This window comes from Carassius auratus, unplaced genomic scaffold, assembly GCF_003368295.1.
Source record: "Carassius auratus strain Wakin unplaced genomic scaffold, ASM336829v1 scaf_tig00016867, whole genome shotgun sequence".
Lineage (NCBI taxonomy): Eukaryota > Metazoa > Chordata > Actinopteri > Cypriniformes > Cyprinidae > Carassius > Carassius auratus.
Genome location: NW_020524714.1, coordinates 129,205 through 153,901, shown reverse-complemented (window position 1 = coordinate 153,901; position 24,697 = coordinate 129,205). Strand labels below are relative to the sequence as shown.

Below are 24,697 nucleotides of genomic sequence, written 5' to 3'. Positions count from 1 at the left end.
GTGCTACAGCGCCTCATCGAACATCAACTGTACGCCAAAGCCGAGAAATGTGAGTTTCACACCACATCCACTACCTTCCTGGGTTATGTCATCAGTCCGGGGGGAGTTGCTATGGACGACAGTAAGGTCTCTGCTGTACTCAGGTGGCCAGAGCCTCAGACTCTCAAGGAGCTACAACGGTTCCTGGGATTCGCCAACTTCTACAGACGCTTTATCAGAAATTTCAGTACAGTCGTCAGTCCTCTCACTTCCATGATCAAAAGAGGTATCCATCGTCTCACCTGGGCCGAAGCCTCCCGTCAAGCCTTTAAGGAATTAAAGGAACGCTTTGTCACCGCTCCTATCCTGCATCACCCTGACCCCTCTCTTCCCTTCTTAGTCGAAGTTGACGCTTCCAATACTGGCATTGGGGCCGTTCTCTCACAACGACCAGGCCCTCAGGAGAGACTTCATCCCTGTGCTTTCTACTCACGCAAGCTCAACCCAGCGGAGAGGAATTATGATGTGGGTGATAGAGAACTGTTAGCCATGAAGGCAGCGTTTGAAGAGTGGAGACATTGGCTCGAAGGGGCTATTCATCCTTTCACCGTCTTTACTGATCATAAAAATCTGGAATACCTACGCTCCGCCAAGAGACTCAACCCACGCCAAGCCAGATGGTCCTTGTTCTTCTCCCGGTTCCAGTTCAATGTCACTTATCGCCCAGGTTCCAAGAATACTAAAGCCGATGCTTTGTCACGTATCCATGATGACGACCCTTCCATCTCAGTCCCCGAACGCATATTGCCCTTCCATGTGGTGGTTGCTCCCATCCAGTGGGATATCATGACTCTTATTGAACAACACAATTCACAAGAAGCACCACCAGCCGCCTGTCCACCGGATAAAACCTACGTACCTGCCCCTCACCGTGATCAGGTCCTGAGTCATATTCACTGTCTTCCTGCCTCCGGTCACCCCGGCATCACAGCCACACTCCATCTCCTCAAGAACCGCTTCTGGTGGGAGACCATTAACCCCGACACCATTAAATTCATTCAGAACTGTCAGACGTGTAACATGCACAAAACCCCTCGTCAACTGCCAGCTGGACTCCTTCAACCTCTTCCTATCCCTCAACGACCCTGGTCACACCTTGCCATAGACTTCATCACAGACTTACCCCTATCCCAGGGTAACACGGTCATACTCACGATCATCGATCGATTCTCCAAGGCTTGTCGCCTCATACCTCTACCCAAACTCCCTACTGCTCTTCAGACCGCCGAACTCCTGTGTAATTGGGTGTTCAGGTTTTACGGCATACCTGACGACATCGTTTCGGATAGAGGTCCTCAGTTCACCTCTCGTTTATGGAAGGATTTCTTTCAAGCCCTAGGGGTCAACGTAAGTCTCACGTCTGGCTATCACCCCGAAGCCAATGGTCAAGTGGAACGCCTCAACCAGGAGCTCACTCGGTTCCTTCGCTCCTACTGCAGCTCCCATCAAGAGGACTGGTCTCGTTTTCTCCTATGGGCCGAATATGCTCAGAATTCCCTGATCAAGCCTTCCACTGGAATCACCCCCTTCAAATGCGTTCTAGGGTACCAACCACCCATGTTCCCCTGGTCAGGTGAACCCACCAATGTTCCCGCTGTTACTGATTGGCTTCAACGAAGCGAGGACACATGGAATCAGGCCCATGTACATCTTCAACAAGCTGTACGGCGCCTGAAGGAACAGGCCGACCGTCGTCGACGCCCTGGACACACCTACCAACCGGGTCAATGGGTCTGGCTGTCCACCAGAGACCTTCGGATGAGATTGCCATGCCGAAAGCTAAGTCCTAGGTACGTGGGTCCATTCAAAATCACACAACAAATCACTCCTGTGTCATTCCGCCTTGCTTTGCCTGACACATATCGTATTTCTCCCACTTTCCACATGTCACTGCTCAAGCCCGCTGCTGCCCCTGAGGAGGAGGGTGAGGGGAGGTCCCGTGAGCAGAGTCCCCAACCGGTTCAGGTGGAGAGCGAGGAGACCTATCAGGTGCGAGAGCTGCTTGATTCAAGACGTCGGGGACGAGTTCTCCAATACTTGGTTGACTGGGAGGGGTACGGTCCAGAGGAACATTCCTGGGTCAATGCCGAGGACATTCTTGACCCCAACTTAACCACGGATTTCCATAGAGAACATCCAGAGAAACCGGCCCCTCGACCTCGAGGAAGACCCCGACGTCGCCCTCCACCTCACGCCAGGAGGCGTTCGCAGGGAGGGGGCTCTGTCACGAGTACGAACCCCGTGAGTCCCTCCAGAGGCCAGCAGAGGGCACCATCGCCCGAATACTGACACCTACAGGCATCCAAACACTCACTTACACTGATACGCACTACATTACCCAACAGCCCCGTACCTTGGACTGATCACCGGCCAGGTGTTCCATATCAGAGACTGCCATATAAGCCAGACCTTGGCGTCACCTCATTGCGAAGTCTTGTTTCTGCCACGGCTAACATTTCTGAGCGTTATACCCTGTCTTGCTATCCCAGTTGCCAACCCTTGATGATTATCGATCCTAGAACCTTTGCTGCCTACCTTTGAACCCAGATTGTAATACGGACTGTGATACTTGCTGGTTACCCCGACCCACTGCTTGGTATTGACTACGATTCTGATATCTCTACTATACTGTGTTTGCTGATCCTGACCCTTCGCCTGTACGACTACGAGTGTTCTAATAAAAGCTTGCAAATGGATCCCATGTCGAGTCAGTCATCATTACAGGCAGTGACAGTTTTTTTTTTTTTTTTTTTTTTTTTTTTTTTTTGCACCTATTGTTTTTACAGTCCCGGACAGATGTGAGAAAAGAGACATTGTTATGGTCTGAGTGGTTTATAACAGCATGCACTCCTCATTTGGACTGATTTATTAAATAATGTTTTATTAATTGTAATAATACATCATAATTTACTGCCATTATTTACAACTATGGTGATGGTAAGCAGCAGCTTAACTCAGATGTTGAGTTAAAATATAGCACAATATAGTATAATTTTACAATTTCTTTTTACAGATCCATTTAAATGCAGTGGTACATGGATAATCATACCACCCTGATGGATAAGAGGCAATGCAGTTCTCTCCGGTTTGTCCATTGGGCTCTCCAGTCGCCCAAAAGCTGAAAATATAGCATTAGATGACTGTGAGAATCATTTTTTAGATAATACTCAGTTCAATTCATTGTTTTCTCACCCAGAGGTCAGTGTTCTGCCATCAACCCATGTCCATATGCCCTCCACATCACTGTCAGTCAAACCAATCCAGACTCCTTTGCCACCAGCAATCTTTTGAATGAACTCCTAGTAAAATTAACCAGACAGCAGTGTTTAACTTCTGCAGTAGACATTCTGTAAATGAGGCTTCAACACAAACTTGTGTGCCCTACTCTATTATTCACTCACTTGTTCCTCTCTGTTGTTTATGATGATCAGATCTGCTCCTCTCTCTGTACAGTATCTTCTGCTCTCAGCCCAGCTCTTCGTCTCAGCAGAAGCAAAGTAAAAACTGGACTGATAGATATGTCCATCTGTTAACACAACCAGATCAGCTTCTACATTTTTTTTTGTGAAACACATTAGAGTTACATATCACTTTTCATAAGGTCCTTACAGTCTGCAGCAGCAAAAGAACCAAAATCCACAAAAACACAGAGCAAGCAAATAAATATAACAAACATTAAGTTTCTACAAAACTGTTTTATTATTTATGGAAGGCAGGTTCTCTCTCCTGTGTACTCATTAAACACACACACACACACAGAGCAATGCACGCACACGGTAATGTGTAATTACCTGCTGCTTTATTAAATAAATAGTTTCACAACTGAAACGCTTATCGTAGTATGGAGGAGATAATGCCACTGTTCTTTAAACTTTCACTTTAATAGAGACACTGCTGCTGAACACTGTCCCGAGCAAACAATCAATCAATAATCAATTAATCAATCAACCGAATAACTGATGACAGGCCAATAAAAAAAATAAAAAAAATAAAAACCTGAGCTGGTATTCCAGACACAATTGACAATTATCTTATGCATTCTCCCAAGCACTCCATTGTTGCTAGTTATTCCATGGAAGCAGTCAATTTAAAAGTAGGTCTGTTGTCCAAGAATGGCCATTGTAGATGGCAGAACCTTTCCACATGCTTACACACACACTATATATTGTACTAACACACTTGCACACACACACACGCACACACATACACACAATATACATATAGTTTATAGTGTATACTGAATGTGAATTAGTGTGTGCATGTGTGTACTAAAGTTAAGAAAACATTACCGATTTCACGAAGACTTTTAAACAGTTCACTTTTCTCCTGATTGGACTGGTCTCTTTCTTCAACCAGGTTTTTGTTTTCGGTTAGTAATCCATATTTTTCATTTGTCAAGTTTATGTTCTTGTTTCGTAGCTGTTCTCTCTCTTCTGCCAGGTTAGTAATCATGGTTAGTAGCTGGTCTCTTGCTTCTGTGAGGTTGGCGATCTTGGTTAGCATCTGTTTTGTCTCTTGTGTGTAGTTTGTGTTGTTTGTGTGGATGTGGACACACAGCACTATGACTGCAGTCAGCAGAAGAACAGACAGCAGAACCAAACACACCACAGCTGCTCTGGAGCTTCTGCTCTTCACACAATTGCTTCCTGAAGATGACAGATAAAAAGATAATTTTATTGTTCACACTTTAATTTAGGGACCAAATTTCATCATTAACTAACCTCTGCCTTAATAAACTCCCAATTTGCCTCTTATTACTAATTAGTAAGGTGATAGTAAGGTAACTGCCAATATATAATAAAAATATGCATGCTAGTAAGCAATCTTTGGTAATATTGAAAATTGATCTCCTGATGTTTGTGTTTGTACCTGTGTGTTGAGGTGTTTGGTTTCTCTTTTTGCGTCGGTCCATATCCCGTGTTCCATCAGTATTTATATTGCCATAAACAGGCTGAGACACCTTTGTTCCCATGACCTCTCTCATTTAAACGGTAGATGCTCTTTTTGAGTTTTTGTAGTCCTCTGCTTTTAGTAGGTGAGGCCAGTAGGTGGAAAAGTTTGTCATTGAACAAGAGCATGTGATATCCTTTCTACAATAGAAAAAAGAGGGCATTTTTGTGTGGTCACCATGTGGTTTCAATGTAGCTGCCGAGTTCAAATTAGTTTAATTATAGGCCTACACGAGAAAGAAGTCACCTAACTTAACCAAGTGAATTTAAACTAAATCAGAAAAATATAACTTTGTTTTGATTGGATATCTTTTTTTTTTCACATTTCTGGGGGGGTTGGGTTTAGATTCTATTTTAGGACAGTTGACAGTTATTGAGAACAGCAGAACGGAACTGATCTGAGGACAGTGTGTGAAACCAAGTCACATGACTTGCAATTCTCAGAATGGCCAAAATAAACGTTTTGAACTTTCTTAACGTTACTCTGCTAAGTAACTTCTTTATGGGTGACCTTGACCTTCTTTTTGTGTCCTTTTTGCAGGCTTGAATCTCTGCTCACCATGTTTTGAAATCAGGAGCAGGTGATTTGTAACTAACAGCACTATGCTGGTAAAGTCGGTGTTGAAACTAGTGTTTACGGTCTGTTGTTTCTCTGGTCTGATTCTGATTTGAACAAATCCTTTTTAGCCAAAGAAACACAATACATATACTCTAGAAACAGTACCTGTCTTCGGAACAGATGTGAAAGAAGAAACGCTATTGGAGCAATGAAATTTTAGTTTGGTGCATCTCAACACATACAGCTGCTGTTCTGAAGAACCCTGGCATTAGTGAACAACATCCTGATTATGACAGACATGCTGTTAAATGAGAGTTTGTGCTGTAGTTCTTCCTCATATTAGTTCAGCACAGACAGAGCAGATGTAAGAGGAGGAATCAGGTTAGAGATTCTCCAGAAAACACATGTTTGGTCGGTAATTGTTAATTAAAAGTCCTATAGACTACTGGGAACACAAAACAACTTACTCTAGCTGCTCTGGAGCATTGCTTACTTTGTTACTGAATGTATGTAATCTTGTTAAATCTCTCTAAAGCAGTTCATAGTGTGTTTTTGTGTTGTGTTGTGTTGTGTTGTTCAACAGATCAAATCCTCTAGAAATACTGTATGTATTTGATTCTTAGGAAACTGTTTTTTTTTTTTTTTTTTTTTTTGGTCCAAAATAGAAGATGAAGAACATAAGATACAATATACAGTACACCCACGCTATTATTATCACTAAATAAAGTGGTTGATCAGTTTGATCAGGGCACAATGCAAAAAAAAGTAATAAAATAAAATAGTTGAAATACTGCATTAGCTCAGAACTCGAAGCTTTTATGAAATAAAACACGTTTTAGTCAGTTGCTACAAATGAACAAGATTCACATTTGCACATTACACATTTAAGATACCAGGGTTAGTGGTCTGTTATGCAGACTTGCTGTTGAAGTCGTTCATTATCAGAAAATATCAGACCTTGGAATGTAATGACTGACTAATCAGAATCAAGTATTCCTGAGAGTCATGTGATAAGTAAGGGATAATGTACATCCAGCTGGTTTTTCTCTCATAATAAACCCTGACAGGGTGATCAGGATTTATTCTGAGAAAACATGCTGGATGTACATTATCTCACTTATTACACGGCTGCTTGCCACATAAGTAAATAAGTAGGCACGAGATATCGAGTTGAGTTGAAATATTTAATTGAAAAGCTTCCATGAACACATCAGTTGCGAGCAAGCAACAAGTTCAATCTAAACGGACATTTAAGGGAAACGGTGCTGTCAAACCACTCTTTACACAACATTTCACCACATTAATAATTAAGGCAATAAAATATTTAAGCCGAAACTTTTAAAATCTTACCAATTTATTAATTATCTTATAATCCATTACGGCGTACAAAAACAATCGCAGCAAAATGGCAGCAGTTACATTTGTATGAAACGAGAGAGCGAGTCCACAATATCAGGATGACATAATTAAATAACTGTTCACCATTTTGATGTTTTAATATTTCATTAACTTATCAAACACAAAGCTTCCATCAAGAAAAACATGTTCTTAGCAAGAGTACAGCGCCGACTGCTGTTTCCCAGATGAGCAGGAGTTATCAGCTTTTACCGGTTGCCATCGAGGGATAACACAACTCGGAATGTCGCGACTGACCAATCAGAATCAAGAATTCCACAGAGTTGTGCAATAAAGCTTCAGAACAGCAACTGGGTGAGTAATTAATGCCCAATTTGTAATTTTTAGGTGAACAATTCCTTCATTTTTTTATCAAGTGAAATGTGTTTGCACAGTACAGTATAAGGCCTAAACAGGTATTCCATTAAAATCAGGGGTGTCCAGTCCACGGTCATCATACGGAAGACTTTAGCTCCGAAACACCTGCCTGGAATCTTAGTGATCCTGAAGACCTTGATTTGATGGTTAAAGGTGTACATGTTCCTAGGGCCATATACTCTTCTCACAGATCCATTGATAAGCATTATTGCATCTAACATCAATCAACCCTAATAAATCAGGCCTCTCTGTTAAATAAGTCACAGCACAGTTCTCTACTCTTCCTCCATTTGGCTCTCTAGATGCCCACAACCTGAAAGTACAGATCAACATTAGATAACTGTGTGATATGACTCTGAGAATTATTACATAATAATCAGTTCAGTAATTTCTCACTCAGAGTTCAGTGCGCTGCCATCAACCCATTTCCAGCTGCCCTCCACATCACTGTCAGTCACACCAATCCAGAATTCTTTCTTAACAGTATGGTTCTGAACAAAATCCTAAACAGATGCAGTAATTATGTTTATATCAAAACAATAAACACATTTCATCTGACCATCTCAGCTAAACACCACAAACACACACAGCATCTTTCACTCACAGATTCCTCTCTGTTGTTTATGATGATCAGATCTGCTTTTCTCTTCAAACAGTCTCGTCTGCTCTCAGTCCAGCTCTTCCTCTCATTGGACATGTAGTAAAAACTGGATTGATAATAAATCCATTCATCTGTAAATGACAAGGTCAGCAATTATCACTTTCCTCTCACCTGCCTAATTGTAGCAGATGGTTTACTCTATGAATTAAATGATTGGTAGATGTTATCGATTTTGACAAAAAAATAAAATTAAACAACACAAATAACCGTAAAGGCCTGTAGTGATGTGGTTTGACTGGTGTGGCACTGCAATTCAGCCTTCTTGGCTGCAATGCAATAGTAGACACACACAGCAGAGACTAACCAGTAAAGTGTGATAAAAAAAAAAAAAAAAAAAGAATGCTGTCATATGTTAAGGCCTCGATATACTCACAGGTGAAGTAATTTTTTGCTCTTCGATATACAGTTTGATATAAACAAGTGGTGTAATGTTAGTGAACATCCTGATACTAATTATGTAAATATGATGCACGCTTTCCCCTCAACAAATTTATCACCCAACAAACATGGGCAACATGGGAAAACAGCAGTTAAGAAAGTATCTGATCATAGCGATGTGAATGTTTGCATAAGCTCTGCAGTTCAAGACTCCAATCAAATCATGTCATTGCGCGTTTTCTTCATATAGCAGTATACAATTGACTGCCATTAGGCAAGCAGCTTTATAGTACTAAACATGAAAATCAGTGCTAGAGTTTATAGATTTACAACTTGGTTTTCTGCTTTACATAGCTATGACACAGAATGACCCCCCTTATGAAACAAAAATATATTGCAGTATATTGGAAGATATCATGTAATATATTAGGCATATTTTCTTATACACAGTAAAAAATGGGGTGTTAATATCTCAGAGTAAAGTTATTTTAACCCAGAAAGAGTATTTTCAACATTTTGGGGAGTAAAGCTGCTCAATCGGTGGAGTTAAAAGTGAGTGTAAAAATCTGCAGAAACGCAGTGACAATTTCAACTCTATAGCAGTGATGAATACCCGCCACTCTTCTGTGCTTGTTATTCGGTTGGCACGCATTTCGGTGGAGGAAGATTGAGAAGGAGCAACTCTATTGCTAGGTGAGTATCCTGTGCTGTCCACACCAAAACGCTTTTTTATTTTATTTTTTATTTACATAATTTTAAAAGTGTGCTGATATTAGTTGAGGTCATATTAACGTTACAAGTTATAGCAATCCGTATCGGTAACGTAACTGTGTTTCTTTATGTGTTGCAATATGTTCACGAATGAAGTTTGTCAGAATGATTTATGCTTAAAATAACTTTAACTCGGTCAATATAACAACAAAAGATTTAATACAGTTAATAGCTATTCTTAACTAACGTATTTTTTAGCTTCCCAGGCAACGCATGTAGGTTTATATATAACGTTACTGGTAATGTTAGCATGCCTCTGATAGTTAACGTTAGTCTCATTAAACGATAACTTAGATCACTGATTGCGTGACGTGTTTGTTTAACATGGCTTAACAATTTTAAACTGGTTACGGTTTGAACTAAAATAGCTAATGAGCTAGCTAACTTTGGCCTTTGGCACAGTTATTTGGTAGCTAATGGGACACTAGCCTAATTTGCTGCAGAAAATATATATTACGTTATATTTAACCAGCACAACTTTGTCTTCTTCAGTCGCCATTTATAACTGCAGTGTAACATCTAAGTAATGCATAGTGCATGAGAGAAATGAATAGGTAACTCTTAGTTGAACCAGCCCTAAATTATGATTTTGAATACATATTTTCTTTGTTAACAGGGACAAAATGCTGTTGCGTGTTCAATTTGGGGAAGAGCAGAAATACGTGAAGGTGTCTGAGCTGACATTCGATGCTTTCTTGAAAGAAGGTGGGTACATTAGGTTAAAGCTATAGCCTATATATTACGCAATGACAAAATAATACAGCTTTAACCAATTATGCCATAATATATAGTTAGGTCAATAATCAATTGTGTTGTGCTTTATATTTTCATTTTCATATAATTGGCTGCAGATACTTGTCTTGCTTCATTTAGGGAATACATGAGGCAAACTTAAATATGAACTTGGTTTCTTGTGAGAAGGGAATGCATGGTTTTTTATTAATTTTTTTTTAAACAGCGTGTCTAAAATTCAACATACCAGAAAGCAGGCAGCCAGACATTAAGGTGTATGACCAGTCAGACACAGAAGTTGACACAGAGGTTTTTGAAGAAATAGTGAAGGAGTCACCTGGAACTCTGAGAATCATGCTGGGCAATGGAGGGCTTGGTATTCATCCAGACAATTCACAAATTAGTTTATTTAGTTTAAAGGCCGAAATGAGAACATTTATTGTCTTAAAACACCGATTACATTTTCTTGTAATATGTTTCTATATTTTGTACCAATTTCATAATGAACAGGTGCCTCTCAATCATCATCAGGCTCGGGTACATCTGATGACACCGTCATCCTGAATTTCACAATGTGTGACCCTGTTGAAGAAGAAGCCGCTGCCGAAGGAAGCCAGCCTAAAAGGCCATGCCACATAAACTATGAGGCGAAAGCGGTAAGTAGTGGAAATTGCTAAGTCCAAGTTGCTTATATTGTTAAGTCCAATCTAAATGTTGTTTCACCATGGAAAGTGTTCTTTAGATAACAATTTTTTCCATCATTATTACATATGGTTTTACAATAACGGAAAGCACATTTTATTCCATCTATAGTTGATTGAAAAAATCTTAACATCAAAGCCTGGTGGTGAACACATTATGCATGAGTATGATAAAACCAAATCCCTGACCGATGCCACCAGAAGGCAGATGATAAACATACTTGCTGCTGAGATGACAGAAACACATGGGTAAGCATATAGCTGGGCTGTAAATAAACATTGTTATTATTTTACAAATATTAATTATGTAAAGTGTGTTGTGCAATGTAATTTGAGTGTGATGTTAACTTTGAATTCATATGCTAGAACATCCCCCCCAAAAGTGTCAGAGTGATGTATGCACAGGGGATAGTAGCTTTGTTCCCCTATCTAGAAGACCCATACTCACAACATGGATATGTAAGTAAATGGGTTATTGCAAAATTATGCAGATATTCACTCTTTGAAATGTTAATATTACTCCTTTATAATTTATTTATAATTACTTAGGAACATTACTATGATCCAGAGAGTGGTTCAGGATACCTTGCATGGAGATTGAAGACAATACAAAGAAAAACAGCAGAGGAAAGGGGTGCCTCAGTCAGCAAATCTCCTAAAGGTATGTTTACTGATCAGTGACGTGATTATATTGGTGACCTGTGAATTGTACAGAAATTAGTTTTAAAAAATGTATTTTGTCTTAAGTTGGAGGGCCAGGTCGTGTTCGTCAGCCCTTCACCTTTGACAGAGAGCCATCTGATGAGGATGTGGAAGCAGCTATTGCCGTTTTGAGACACTCTGCTGATGAAAAGACTGTCCGTGAGAAGATGAAAATGACCTTCATATATCGGCAAGCAATGGTCAACGATGAAGCCAAATCATCAGATGTCTTCTTGGTCTTCCCACGATTTCTGGACACACCAGGACTGGTATGACATCTTAATTCACAACATCACCAAAATATCCAATGTAGCATTAGGTATCACTCATCACTTCTGTGTGTTACATTGCAGATAGAACAAGATTTCAGATTTCTGTTTGGTGAGGCCACGGCCAACAAATTCTTGGAGAAGTGGCCAACCACTTTTAAAGAAAAAGTAATAAAGGAATGCCATGGACTTGAACCCACCACAGAACTCTTGGATTTGATGCGCAATGCTGAGTCAGCTGCTGAAGTTGAGAATGGTATGAATGGAACTGTTTTACTTGTTATTGTGGGTTATGTAGGTGTGTAGTTTACATTTTTGTAATGGTGCAAGTTTGTCGTTTTGAATGCTATGCTATGGCATAATGTTAACCAGGTTTTTATTTACTTATTTGTAGGCTGGGACAGTGACATGTCGGCCATCTTGCTGCTGCTACATCTGCTGCCACCATCTGCACAAGGTAGAAAGAGGCCGGGAAAGCTTTCTGCATATCAAGCTGTAGATCAGCTCATCAGATTTCAAAAGGTATGCCTAAAGGGTTAGTTCACTTATAATTTTTATTTATTTTTTTGCTGATTATTAAATAACCCCCATGTCATCCAAGAGGTTCATGTCTTTCTTTCTTCAGTCAAAAATAAATGTATGTGTTCGAGGAAAACATTCCAGGATTTTTCTCCATATAATGAACTTCAATGGTGACCAACGGTTTGATAGTTCAAAGTCTCTCAATGTTGCTTCAAATTCTAGATATGATCCCAGCAGAGAAATAAGGTTCTTATTTAGCAAAACAATCAGTTGTTTTCAAAAAAAAAATACAACAATTGCATGTGTTGTAGAATCTCAAGATGCGCCACGCAATACGTCATGATGTCGGAAAGGTCAAATTTTGGTTAAAAAGTATATTATTTTTAATTATTAGGCGATCGTTTCTCTATATAAGACCCTTATTTCTCTGCAGGTATTGTCAAGTCTTTGATGCTACGTTGAGAAAGACATTTGACCCTTCATTTAAACACTCAAACCGTTGGACACCATTGAAGTTCATTATATGGAGAAAAATCCTAGAATGTTTTCCTCAAAAACCTTAATTTATTTTCCACTGAAGAAAGAAAGACATGAATCTTGGATGACACGGGGGTGAATAATTATCAGCAAAAACATTTTTCAAAGTGAATGAATTCTTTAACAGTTGTTTAAAATATATCTTTCCTCAGCTCAATCTTGTGCACAGTTGGTAGTGATCTGATCTATTGTCAGAAGTTAGTCACCAAAACAATTCTGTTGAATGTATTTTGTTGTAGGTTGGAACCAGTGTGCAGCAGCATCTAGACAACATCACCCAAAGCAGTCAGCCCTACCTTCTCGCCCAGGGATCCACACAGAGCACCATTCACTCCTACTTCATTGTGGTTGACAAGCATGCACTTCCATGCAAGGCAACAGGTTCAGTTGGAGCTTTTGACGAACTCTTTAAAGCCCATTACGTCTTTGGTACGTCATACAGTTCTTCCCTAAGCAGCTTTTTCACATTTGTGCAAACAACCATCTATAACATCGACATGGGGGAAACAAAGGAGACCCCTAGAGTTGCAGAATTGCGGGCAAGGATGGTGCGTTAGTTGAGATAGAGCTATGAAGTGTTTTCTTTGCAAAAGTGAACATGGAAGTCCAAACAACCTTGTTAAGCACTTTAAGGTAATTCATGGGCTATGTACGGGCAGGACTCTTTTTTTGAAGTGTGGACAAGAAGGATGCTCACGTTCTTTTGGTAGTTTTTCTGGTTTAAGAAAGCATCTTAATAAGTGCCATGGAAGCAGTTTAGTTGATTCTGTAGAATATGATCTTTCATATCCTCAATGTACCGTCAATACAAGTAATGTGTCTCATGTTGAACAGTCGACTGAATATTTAGAGGCTGAGTCACAGTTATCTTCCCCATACATTGTAAATAGTTGTTCAGCTGTAATTTCTGATCTAAAGGCGGCAGGTGTTGGTCAAAGTACACTGAATTCTGTAGTGATTTCCATGGAAGAGATTGTTCAAGATATCCATCAGCATGCTAAAGAGACAGTGATAAAGCATGTATTTAGTAATGAAAGAGAAACGGAAATGTGCAAGAAAGTTGAGGCGTGTTTTGAGGGGTTAGAGAATCCTTTCACAATTCTAAATTCGGAATACAAGCGATCAAAATTTATGACTGACAAGTGGGAAATAGTAGAACCACTTGAATGTGTGATTGGTTCGAGATTTGACACAAGACGAAATAAAAAGACTGGTACATATGATCAGGTAGTAGTTCAAGATAAATTCATGTATATTCCAATTTTATCTACACTGCAGTCAATATTTAAAAGTCAGTATGTTGCAGAAATGTTGCAAAGCTCAGCTACCAGCGACTCTAGACTGAGAGATATTTGTGATGGATCTTTTTTTAAAAGTCACCCCCTGTTCTCAACTGAGAAGCAGACAATACAGATCCAGATGTTCTATGATGACTTTGAGGTCGCCAACCCTCTGGGTCCTAAGCGAGGTATTCATAAATTGGGTGGAGTATATTTTACTTTAAGAAACTTCTCTCCAAAATGGAATTCTTTCTTGGCTAACATACACCTGTGCGCCTTATTTCATACTCAAGATGTTAAACGGTATGGTTTTAATGAAATTTTTGCTCCCATTGTTCGAGACATTAAACTGTTAGAGAGTGATGGTATTGAGATTCCATTATTCAATGGTTTTGTTCGTGGCACTGTAGTACAGGTTACAGGTGATAATTTGGGTTTGCATAGTTTGTTTGGTCTGGTGGAGTCTTTCAGTGCAAGGTACTGTTGCAGGTTCTGTTTAGCAGAAAAGGAGGACTTTCAGACAGAATTCTCTGAAGATTCTTCCAAAGTAGTTTTGCGCACCAAAGATATACACACTGCTCACTGTCAAGAAATGGCTTGTAATCCATCCCTTCCATACGTTTTTGGCGTGAAAAGGTCATGCATATTAAATTCATTGGAGTATTTTCACACGACAGAGAATTTCTCAGTTGATGTGATGCATGATGTGTTAGAAGGGGTGGGCCAGTACGAATTGAAGTTATTATTTCTGTATTTGAAGGAAAAACATGTTACATCAGCAGAAATAAATTCAAGAATACAAAGTTTTGATTATGGTTTCATGGAGAGAAACAACAGGCCTGTAGCTGTTAATTTAGGTGAAGGATCTAATGATTTGGGACTGAATGCAGTTCAGTCCTGGTGCTTACTTCGAAATGTTCCTCTTATCTTTGGAGATTTAGTAACTTCTATTGACCAACACTGGGGCCTGCTTCTTTTACTGCTTCAAATAATAAACATTATATTTTCGCCCATGTTATCTCAAGGTTTGTGTGTATATTTAAAACATTTAATTGTGGATCACCACACACTGTTTAAGAAGTTGTATCCTCAGAAAAACCTTTTACCAAAGCACCATTTTCTTATCCACTATCCCCGCTGCATCCAGAAAATTGGGCCTGTCCTGCATAGTTGGTGTATGAGGTATGAGGGCAAGCATAATTTTTTTCAAAAAACAGCTTAAATCATTTAAAAATATTACTAAAACACTGGCAAAAAAGCATCAGAATCATATGGCATATAGTTGGCAAAGTTCAACAACTTTTAGTCGATTAGACATTGGTCCAGGAAAAATGGTGTCTTTAAATATGGTAAAAGGAGGTTCTGAAATTGCTATGGCAATGCAAGTGCCCAGTAGCATTCAGGTTATGAAGGTTAATTGGGCTAAACATAATGGGTTTGTTTATCGCCCAAACTTGGTTATCTGTGGCAAAGTTGAATCTGAAGTGCCCGTATTTTATCAGATTGAGTCAGTTCTGATAATGTGTGAAAAACTGTTGCTACTCACAGTGCCTTTAGGTACAATTACTTTTCAAGAACATTTCCATGCATATGAGGTGATCAGAACAAAGCAGGATTTTGTTTTTTTTCATGTCGACAACCTGCATTACCCTAGGCCTTTTGACATACAAATGTCATATGGAGGGAATGACACAACTCTCCTTGTCGTGCCATATTGCTTTCTCTGGTAACATTTTTTATGATTTTATACATGTTTTTGTCAGAGACGAGGCAATGGGTTTGCAATGTAATTTCAATGACACTGAAATGCTTTATTTTTTCACAATAAATTGTGAGTTCTGTGATCTACTGTTATTGTGCTCTGTTTTTATTTGGATAGTAGTTGATATATATATAATTCATTAACACTGCATCTTATGATTCATATATTTTTTTTAAACACTGTAGAGAAATGAAAAGTAAATATTACACTTAGAAAGTGTCATTTTTTAAAATGTAGATAAATAACTCTATACTGTGTAATTATATTACTCTTAACAGTGTGATTAGACTACAGTGTTAAATAATTTTACACATTTCATTGTTATTTTTTACACAATATTGAGTAGAATTAACTCTAAAAATTTGACACTGACCAAAGAGTAAATTTTACACTGATTTTGAGTGGGACCAAATGTTATCTGAAACGGAGTCAAATTCAACTCTTTAGGAGTTAAATTAACACTTCTGTTTTTACTGTGTATATATTTATTTTTTCCAATATATTGCAATATATTAAAGCAGCAATCATTTGTATATTTTGCAATATATTATATAATATATGTATCATCAATATATTATAAAATGTATTCAAATATATAAAATATTAGAAAATAAAAAGGGAAAATAATATATTACAATATGTCACAATATATTTTAAGAAATATATTTGTAAATATATTTTCCTTTCGTAAGGGCCATACACTACATATTCATATAGAGCTGTGTAAAGCAGAAAATCAAGCTGTAATTCCAGTGACACTGAATGACCCATGTATACTGTAACTACAAAAGCTGAATAATAGGTCTTAATCTACTGATTTACCGTTGATATAATCGCTGATTAGTTGATTTATCATTCTAATAGTAGTTTTGTTTTATTATCAATCATTGATCATTTGAAGCCCTAGCTTGCTCACAGAAAATATAGCATGAACTGCAGGTGAGACCACAACCCAAATACACAGAGTAAAGAAACTTACCCTCTTTACAAAGAAGCTGAAGTTGATTTATTAGCTGCTGTCTCTCGTTCGACAGATTTCTGTTTTTTTATTATTAGCTTATCTGTTTCTCTGATAATGGTAATGTTAGTTAGTAGCTGACCTCTGTCTTCGTTGAGGCCGTTAATCTTGGTTTGTAGCTCATCTCTGTCTTCTGTGAGGCTGTTAATCTTGGTTAGTAGCTGGTCTCTCTCTTGTGTGTAGTTTGTGTTGATTGTATGGATGTGGACACACAGTGCTATGACTGCAGTCAGCAGAAGAACACACAGCAGAACCAAACACACTACAGCTGCTCTGGAGCTCCTGCTCTTCACTGAATCACTTCCTGGAGATGACAGATACGAAGATAAATGTTTCTTAATTTCTACAGAAAATTCTGAATGTATATTAGTACCTGTTTGTTGGGGTGTTTGGTTTCTCTTGTTACGTCTGTCATTATGTGTTCCATCAGTAATTATATTGGCATAAACAGGCTCAGACATTGTCATAGGTTTGACCTAAGTAATGTCAATGGTGGAAGCAGTCGTGTTTGTACCCTGCTGTCCTCTGGTTTTGAGACTCAAGTTTTAGTAGGTGAGGCCAATGTGACTTCCCGTAACATACCTCTTAATACGCATAACAAAAAAATTAATGCTAAATGGTACCATGTGTGGTGTGGTGACCATGTGGTTAGATGTAGCAGCCCCGCTTCAAATTAGCACATGAAGGTGAAAGAGTTACCTGCCTTAATCCAGTGAACTTAAAATGTATCAGAATATATAAAATTAAATTAATATCATAAATTAATTGTGCTCAATATCTATATTATTGATTGCATATTTTATATTGACACCTATGCTTCTTTTAGATGCTATTTTCAGAGTCACCGAGAACTGCAGAACGGAAGTGTTTTGAGGTCAAGTCCCAAATCGTGTAAGGTGCTTTATGAACAAAATAAGGTTAAAAAACAGGAGTTTTTAATGAATATGTAAAGACCTTTCAGTGAAAATGAGTAAAGCACCTCATGTTTGGTATATTGATCAGATGTATTTTTCAGTGAATCAGTTTATTCAGATCATTAAACTGATCTAATTTTGTTCACAAATCAGTTATTGGGTTCAGTTGCATTGTTTAATGGCTTACTATCAGAGATTATGAATGATACCGACTTTAGTTTTCAATAGTTTTTCACAAAAGAAAAATAATAATAATAATAAAAATTGCATGGCTACTTAGATTATTTTCAAAATGACCATAGAAAGAGTTTAGTTCATCAGCCAGCAATGCATATGCTCTCACCTCTGCAGAGGATTTGTTTCCAAAGGCACATATGGTCCTTAGACGTAGGGGGACATTGAGCTGAAAATGAGTCTCTATTCATTTCATGTATCCGAGTTTGGTGGCTCTTACTAAGCATCAGAGAGCATTGCATGATGTTTCCCGACAAAAGGCCGGTGTTGTAAGAAGCAGTGTGTTTGTTTACTGCTGCATGGATTTGTCTGTCCACCCACGGTTTCTGATTATAGAAGGTCCTTATAGTTACTGATTCAGCTGCTTGCTCGGCTAGCGTGTTTACAAAGCTTTATGCTACATCCGTGAACTCAGTGACATCAGAGGAACTCGCTCGGAAAATGTCCCAGTCTACATCATCAAGAGCTGCATGTAGCATGGCTTCAGACCAGCGCATCACCACCCTCAGCACCGGGGGTTTCTTGAATGAGCCTTTTTTTATATTCTGGTGTGAGGAAACTTTGCTAGTGAGCGAGCTTTGTAGGCATTCTTAAACTGATAACAGGTGAGTCAGGATGTTTGTTGATGTTGCTGATGAGTGATCATGAAGCTTAGAAAAAGGCAATCCATTGTCTGCTTGTGGTGGGATGTAAACAGCAGTAATTATGATGATGAAAACTCCTGGCCAAGATAGAATGGGTGGCAAATAATGGATAAATGTTCCAGATGAGGTGAGCAGGAGCGTGACAGAGTGGTGATATTCCCAACCTGTCCTCCAACCAATACGCTTGTATAGGTCGTTTGTCCAAATCCCTGAAATACGACCCATCAGAGCGTATAATACAATTGCGCCCCTATAGGTAAAAGGTCGTTTTCATATGAATGTTTTGTACTCTTTTATTTGCCCTCTGGTTTGTGTTTCGTGTAGCTCAGTTAGTAGATTATTGCGTTATACCTTGATATGTAATCATGCTATCATGGGTTCGATCCCAGGGAACAGACGTGCGCGAAAATGTATATGCTCAAAAATCATAATTTAGCATGATTTCTGTGAGGGTTAGGTTTAGGGGTGGGGTTAGGTGTGGTCATTCGAACAAATAAGCCACCTACAGTAGTAAAATATGTAGGAAATACTGTGAGATCGGTGTAAAACGCCCACACATTGCATTTAAATAAACGTGCGTTTTGATTGGTAATGACGTTATACGTCAATTCATGATGACAGACGCAACTCGATACTGTCATTATTTTTAACTTTAAAACGTAAATATAGGTCGTAATAAATGCTTGCACAAACGACCTATATGGTCGTTTTTTGTTGGAGGACAGGCTGGAAATTCCTGGGGTCACACCATATCTTGTTATTCATGAAGCACACTGCTTAAGCTTTGGATTTACCAGCCTCGGCTGTTCTGTCCATCCGTAAAACAGAGAAGTTATCAGACAACATTACAGCAGTGTCTGGGACCGAGGGCGTGAACCATGTTTCAGACAAACAAAGGATGTTGCAGTCCCTAATGTCCCAATGGAAACTTATCCTTGCCATAAGATCGTCCATCTAATTCTCCAGAAACTGGACATTGGCAAGCAGAATGCTCGGTAGAGGAGGACTGTGAGCTCTTTTCCTCAGTCTGTTGTGCACAAGTTGCTTGAAGTCCACTTGTATGATTCCCCAGTCAGTGATGATTTGCGGTGCAATGTCATCCGCTGGTGTTGGTCCATTGTTTACCAAGAAATATTGGAGCACTTCATGCTTCCTTCTGCTGACCAGCTGCTGATTTCATTTTCCAGCAGGATTTGGCACCTGCCCATACTGCCAAAACCACCAAAAGTTGGTTAAATGACCATGGTGTTGGTGTACTTGACTGGCCAGCAACCTCACCAGACCTGAACCCCAGAGAGGATCTATGATCTATGGGGTATTGTCAAGAGGAAAGTGAGAAACAAGAGACCAAAAAATGCAGATGAGTTTAAGGCCACTGTCAAAGAAACCTGTAATTCCACACCATTTCAGCAGTTCCACAAACTGATCACTTCCATGCCACCAGAATTGAGGAAGTAATTAAAGCAAATGGAGCCCCTACCAAGTATTGAGTACATGTACAGTAAATGAACATCCTTTCCAGAAGGAAACAATTCACTAAATGTATTTATTTATTCATTTATTTATTTGTGGTCTTATGAAGTATTCAAATTTATTGAGACGCACCTGTATTTTCACACGGACAATTATAATCACTTTACACAATCACTAGCCGAGGATCACAGACATGATATTAGATGACCGAACATGTATGGAGCTTATAATATGACAAAACAAATTAAATTTGTATTGTGTAAATTTGAATTATTGACAAGTGTCATTTAACAAAACTGAATATTGTGTGGCATTTAACATAGTTCAGTTTTTTATTTATTTTTTATTTTTTTTTTACTTGAATATTCAAGTTTTATTATTAGTTTTTTTTTTTTTTTTTTTTTTTTTTTTTTATATTATACGCTCCATAAACGTGCAAATTTGAACATTTAATCAAATAAATGAATGTGATTATCTGTACAGTGTAGTGGTTGGTGTTTGTTTGTCTCTATCTTTAAATCATAATCTCTCAAATGATGTCAGTCTCTGTCCTGATGCCATCATAAATATCATCAGACATTTTCGCACTTTAACCATTTGCAAACATTTAGTTCATTATTCCTGTACAGATGTGTTTAAGTAGTTTAAGTGTCAGCGATGACCAAAAAAAAAAAAAAAAACACCTTGTGGTCAATGTGTAAAAAAAATTGGGGAAGTTGTGGCCTAATGGTTAGAAAGTTTGACAGCTAAGGTTGTGGGTTCGAGTCTCGGGCCGGCAAAACCATGACTTAGGTGCCCTTGAACAAGGCACTAAACCCCCAACTGCTCCCCATGCACTGCAGCATTAATACCTGCCCACTGCTCTGTGTGTGTGTTCACTGTGTGTGTGCACTTTGGATGGGTTAAATGCAAATCATATTAATATTAAAATCATATAATATCAAAACTTGTATGTGGAATCGATAGAAGCACTGAAGAATTAGAAGTTCATTAACATTCCTAAATAATTCACCAAGTCATTCTCATTTGCTAAATGTTTAGAAGAACACACAGTAGCTGCAAACAGACTGTTGCTACAGCTTCCTGAAGTCACTTCCTGAACACATCAGATATGAAGTTCAATATGTCTCTCACAATTATTACTGGTGACAAACCATGTGACAGATACAGGAATTGCAAATAAAGATGCTCAGAGATGTTTAAATAATTTAGTAAACAATAAGTTAATACTGAGAAACTTACAGTTTAGACATTGTATGGCCAGTTTCTTAGTATATGTTTCGCTTAAAACAAAGCAAAAGCAGAAAAAACTGTTTTACTGCTCAGAGCAACGCACAACAGTTGTTTTCTGTTCCTGCCACCCCGTATAGTGCACTATTTCATGGAAAAAGCCATATGTAGTGGTGTCTGAAACCATAGTGGACATTATCAAGTATACTCCTTCAAATGCACTGCAATTACTAGTGTGCAAGCTCTATACACTCAGTGGGTAGCTCCTAGAGAAACCCTTGCGAGTCAGAAGACAGAGCAAATGGTTATTGTCTGAATGCTCCTATACTGGCATGAGAGGAGTACAACAAACTCATTGTAGCTTATCCAAAGCTAACTAATCCTTTTTATTTTATTTTCAGTAAAATAATTTTAACAGGCATACAGTATACAGATTGTTTATTAATTTGCCCCATTCACAAGTGCCTCACCTTTTTCCTTTGAGGCACTTATGACAATATTAGGACAATATTATGACACTAATTATGACACTAAACCCAGAATATCCCTTAACATTAGTGTACTCTTTGTTCAGGTGCACCTAGAAATGATCTTGTCCAATCCAGTCTCAGTGATGCCATGCGCCATGTTATTTGACAAGCTTTTGCTCTTTTCTGATGTAAGTGGTTTTTTTTTTTTTTTTTTTTTTTTTTGGTTTTACTGCATCATGTATTATGTAAAAAAAAAAAAAAAAAAAAAAAAAGTTGTGTGGTATCGCAAAATAAACTCAGATAGGGTGGCAAGGACATGATGTGAAAGAAGTAACTAATTACACTCAAGCTATTGATTTAATTTGAAATATTGTATTAGCTCATAACTCAAAGTTGCTTCTGTGCCTCTTGAACTCTTCTTTGTACCCGGGCCAAAAATATTATCTTTTCAGGCTTTACTGCAGCAAAGAAGACAATTCTTAAACTTTAGTAATGCAGATACAAGACTGGATATTGAATGTGCAACACATAGCTGATCTGTATTACTGCTTTGGCAAATTTAATAAAGCTAGACCCAGAAAAGTACAGGCCTTCTTGAGAGTTGCAAAATCTACTCATGATAAGGTCTATTTCCATAAAACTGTAAAATGTGTTTTACGCAATAATTTCTTAACAGTATAATGTTGTTGTTTTTTTTTTTTTTTTCTTTTACCAAATTAATGATTTGGTTTATCTTGGAGCTAGTGTTCTAAAAAGTACACTATGATTGCACCATTTGTGTTTTTGTATAAAACAATATGACTGTATTTAGTTACTGTATTAAGTAAACATCAACTGATGAGATATATATAATTTAAATTTTTGACATCTTATTTTGATTTAAGACATTTTACTTAAGATATTTTACTAACTATAACTAACTTTTCAGTGCATGTAAAATAGCCCTTTAATCTGCATAATTGAATAACTACTAGAGTATTAGAAAACTGTTAGATTATTGTTAGTAAAATAAGTTTACATGTACTTGGAAATTTACTTATATCAGAAGGATATGTGTTGGGGAACCATCAAAATAGTGTTAGCAGATATTAAGCAGACTGCTACCATGACTGCTAGTTAACATGCATTTGCAAAGTTACTTATAGTTAGTAGAATGCCTGTAGTGTACTATACAAATAAAGTGTTTAATAAAGTATTTTATTTCAGCTAGCTGCCAAAGCAACCTTTCTCTTTTGTGTTTAGTTTGCCTTTAAGTCACAAAATAAAAACACAACAAAACTGCTAACACTTTAAATGAAATTAAGATGAAAACAGACATAAAAATGCAAACAAATACTAAATATTAATAAAAACTGGTATAGCATATAAGTGATACAAAAAACAATATTGGGTAGATCTACAATTTGCTTCAAAGGTGACACTTCAGCAGCAGCAATGCTATATATGATAATCATTCATTCTGAATGTTTGGTACTGTTAATAAGGTCAGCAAAAAAAAAAAAAAAAAAACACGGGAAGAAAATTTGTTTATGATGTTTCTCTCTGTATGAGAGGTATAATACTCTTCTCACAGATCCAGTTATAAGCATCATTACATTTAACATCATGACACCCTTTTATATTAGGCCACTGTATTGAATGAGAAACAGCACAGTTCTCTTCTTTTCCTCCTACTGGCTCGTTTACTTCTCCACCGGTTGCCCAGAATCTGAAACTATAGATCAGCATTAGATGTTCAGTGCTGCTTTTTGTGTGATATGATACTGATTGTGAGAATCATTTATTAGATAATAATCAGTTCAGTTCAGTAATTTCTCACTCAGAGGTCAGATTGCTGCCATCAACCCATTTCCAGCTTCCCTCCATATCAGTGTCAGTCGCACCGATCCAGAATTCTGTTTTATTAGTAATATTCATAACAAAATCCTAAACAGAGAAGCCAATTATATGTTAATATCATAAATTAGCAGTATACACATTTCAGCTGACCATCTCTCACTCATCAGCTAAACACCACAAACACACACAGCATCTTTCTCTCACTTGTTCTGTTCTGTTGTTTATGATGATCAGATCTGCTCCTTTCTTCAAACAGTCTCGTCTGCTCTCAGTCCAGCTCTTCTTCTCATTGGACTTATAGTAAAAACTGAATTGATAGTAAATCCATTCATCTGTACAGCAACAAATTTGCCTATTAGCACTTTATTCACATTTGCAAGTCTTCTCAGGTCCAAAGATCCGTATCCAACCCAACTTCTTTGCCAAACCCGACCTGTCTATCAGTAAAAAGCACATAAAAAAGCATTGTCTGGTGCTGTGTCACCAATGCCACAAGTCAAAGAGTAGCTCCAATATACTGCTCTTACTCTGTGTTCCTTATTTCGTCTACATGCCTTTATTTATAAATATTACTTACCACGTTTCAAACCCTAGTTATCTTGTCAACATAGACAGTAATGCTGAATATTATTTGTGTTTTGTTCTGTATAGGCTGAAAGCTCAGCTCTGTTTTATTCCATTTTTAACTCTTGTTAGAACTAAACAGAATGAGATGTTTGAACATACAGTGTATGTGTGACACAGGGCATATATTCTATCAGTTTCATTCTTTATAAAATACTACACCTCTTTCTCCCAAACTTAACACTCACACCTATAATTCTTACCTTGTGAGCTACTTGTTCAAGATGTGCAACTTTATGTTTATCTTTAATAATTGAGTGAAATGAGTTCTAGTTGCAGTGTTCCGTATACAATCAGACAAAAATGTATCTCAAAATGGGGTCTTCTTGGGTTAATTTAGCAAAAGCACATTTATTTTAAATGAACCAAGATCTGGGGCTGCTAATGCCATTTGTGACTCATGTGCAAGGCACTCATCTAACTTTTGGACGGGTTGGACCTGAGGTTTTCAGATCTAAGTGGACACATGAAGACCTCTATACTAACAACTTGTAACAGATAGTTTCTCAAATAATATACTGTATAATGTACTGAGAACACAACCAAACATTGAATGAAAAAAAAAAACCTTACCCTCTTTCAGAAGCTTTCCAAGATTGGAAAGCTGATTAATTAT

General features: G+C 38.0%; 2 protein-coding genes and 1 long non-coding RNA gene across 4 annotated transcripts; 1 reads left to right on the top strand and 2 right to left on the bottom strand.

The window, feature by feature from the left end:
• Positions 1-2,762: 2,762 nt before the first annotated feature.
• LOC113075341 (uncharacterized) lies at positions 2,763-6,068 on the bottom strand. Its single transcript, XR_003280920.1, has 2 exons — positions 4,909-6,068; positions 2,763-4,685 (listed from the first exon to the last, which is right to left on the bottom strand). It is a non-coding gene; the product is annotated as an uncharacterized LOC113075341 (long non-coding RNA).
• Positions 6,069-6,200: 132 nt separating this feature from the next.
• On the bottom strand, positions 6,201-18,360 carry LOC113075336 (hepatic lectin-like). Its single transcript, XM_026248041.1, has 5 exons — positions 17,027-18,360; positions 16,705-16,957; positions 7,925-8,051; positions 7,717-7,823; positions 6,201-7,633 (listed from the first exon to the last, which is right to left on the bottom strand). Exons 1-5 carry the CDS (start codon positions 17,118-17,120, stop codon positions 7,486-7,488), a joined length of 729 nt encoding a protein of 242 aa, XP_026103826.1. The 5' UTR covers positions 17,121-18,360; the 3' UTR covers positions 6,201-7,485.
• On the top strand, positions 9,301-15,722 carry LOC113075332 (uncharacterized). 2 transcript variants are annotated; one of them, XM_026248034.1, is made up of 7 exons: positions 10,534-10,812; positions 10,930-11,022; positions 11,113-11,224; positions 11,311-11,534; positions 11,619-11,790; positions 11,929-12,056; positions 12,833-15,722. In XM_026248034.1, the coding sequence occupies exons 2-7, from the start codon at positions 10,957-10,959 to the stop codon at positions 13,148-13,150; spliced, it is 1,020 nt and encodes a 339-aa protein (XP_026103819.1). In that variant the 5' UTR covers positions 10,534-10,812; positions 10,930-10,956; the 3' UTR covers positions 13,151-15,722. The 2 variants fall into 2 exon arrangements, 1 of the variants encoding a protein (XP_026103819.1); XR_003280915.1 differs by lacking the exons at positions 11,311-11,534; positions 11,619-11,790; positions 11,929-12,056; positions 12,833-15,722 and adding exons at positions 9,301-9,835; positions 10,089-10,238; positions 10,373-10,518 and having other exon boundaries at positions 10,676-10,812; positions 11,113-11,219.
• Positions 18,361-24,697: the final 6,337 nt, after the last annotated feature.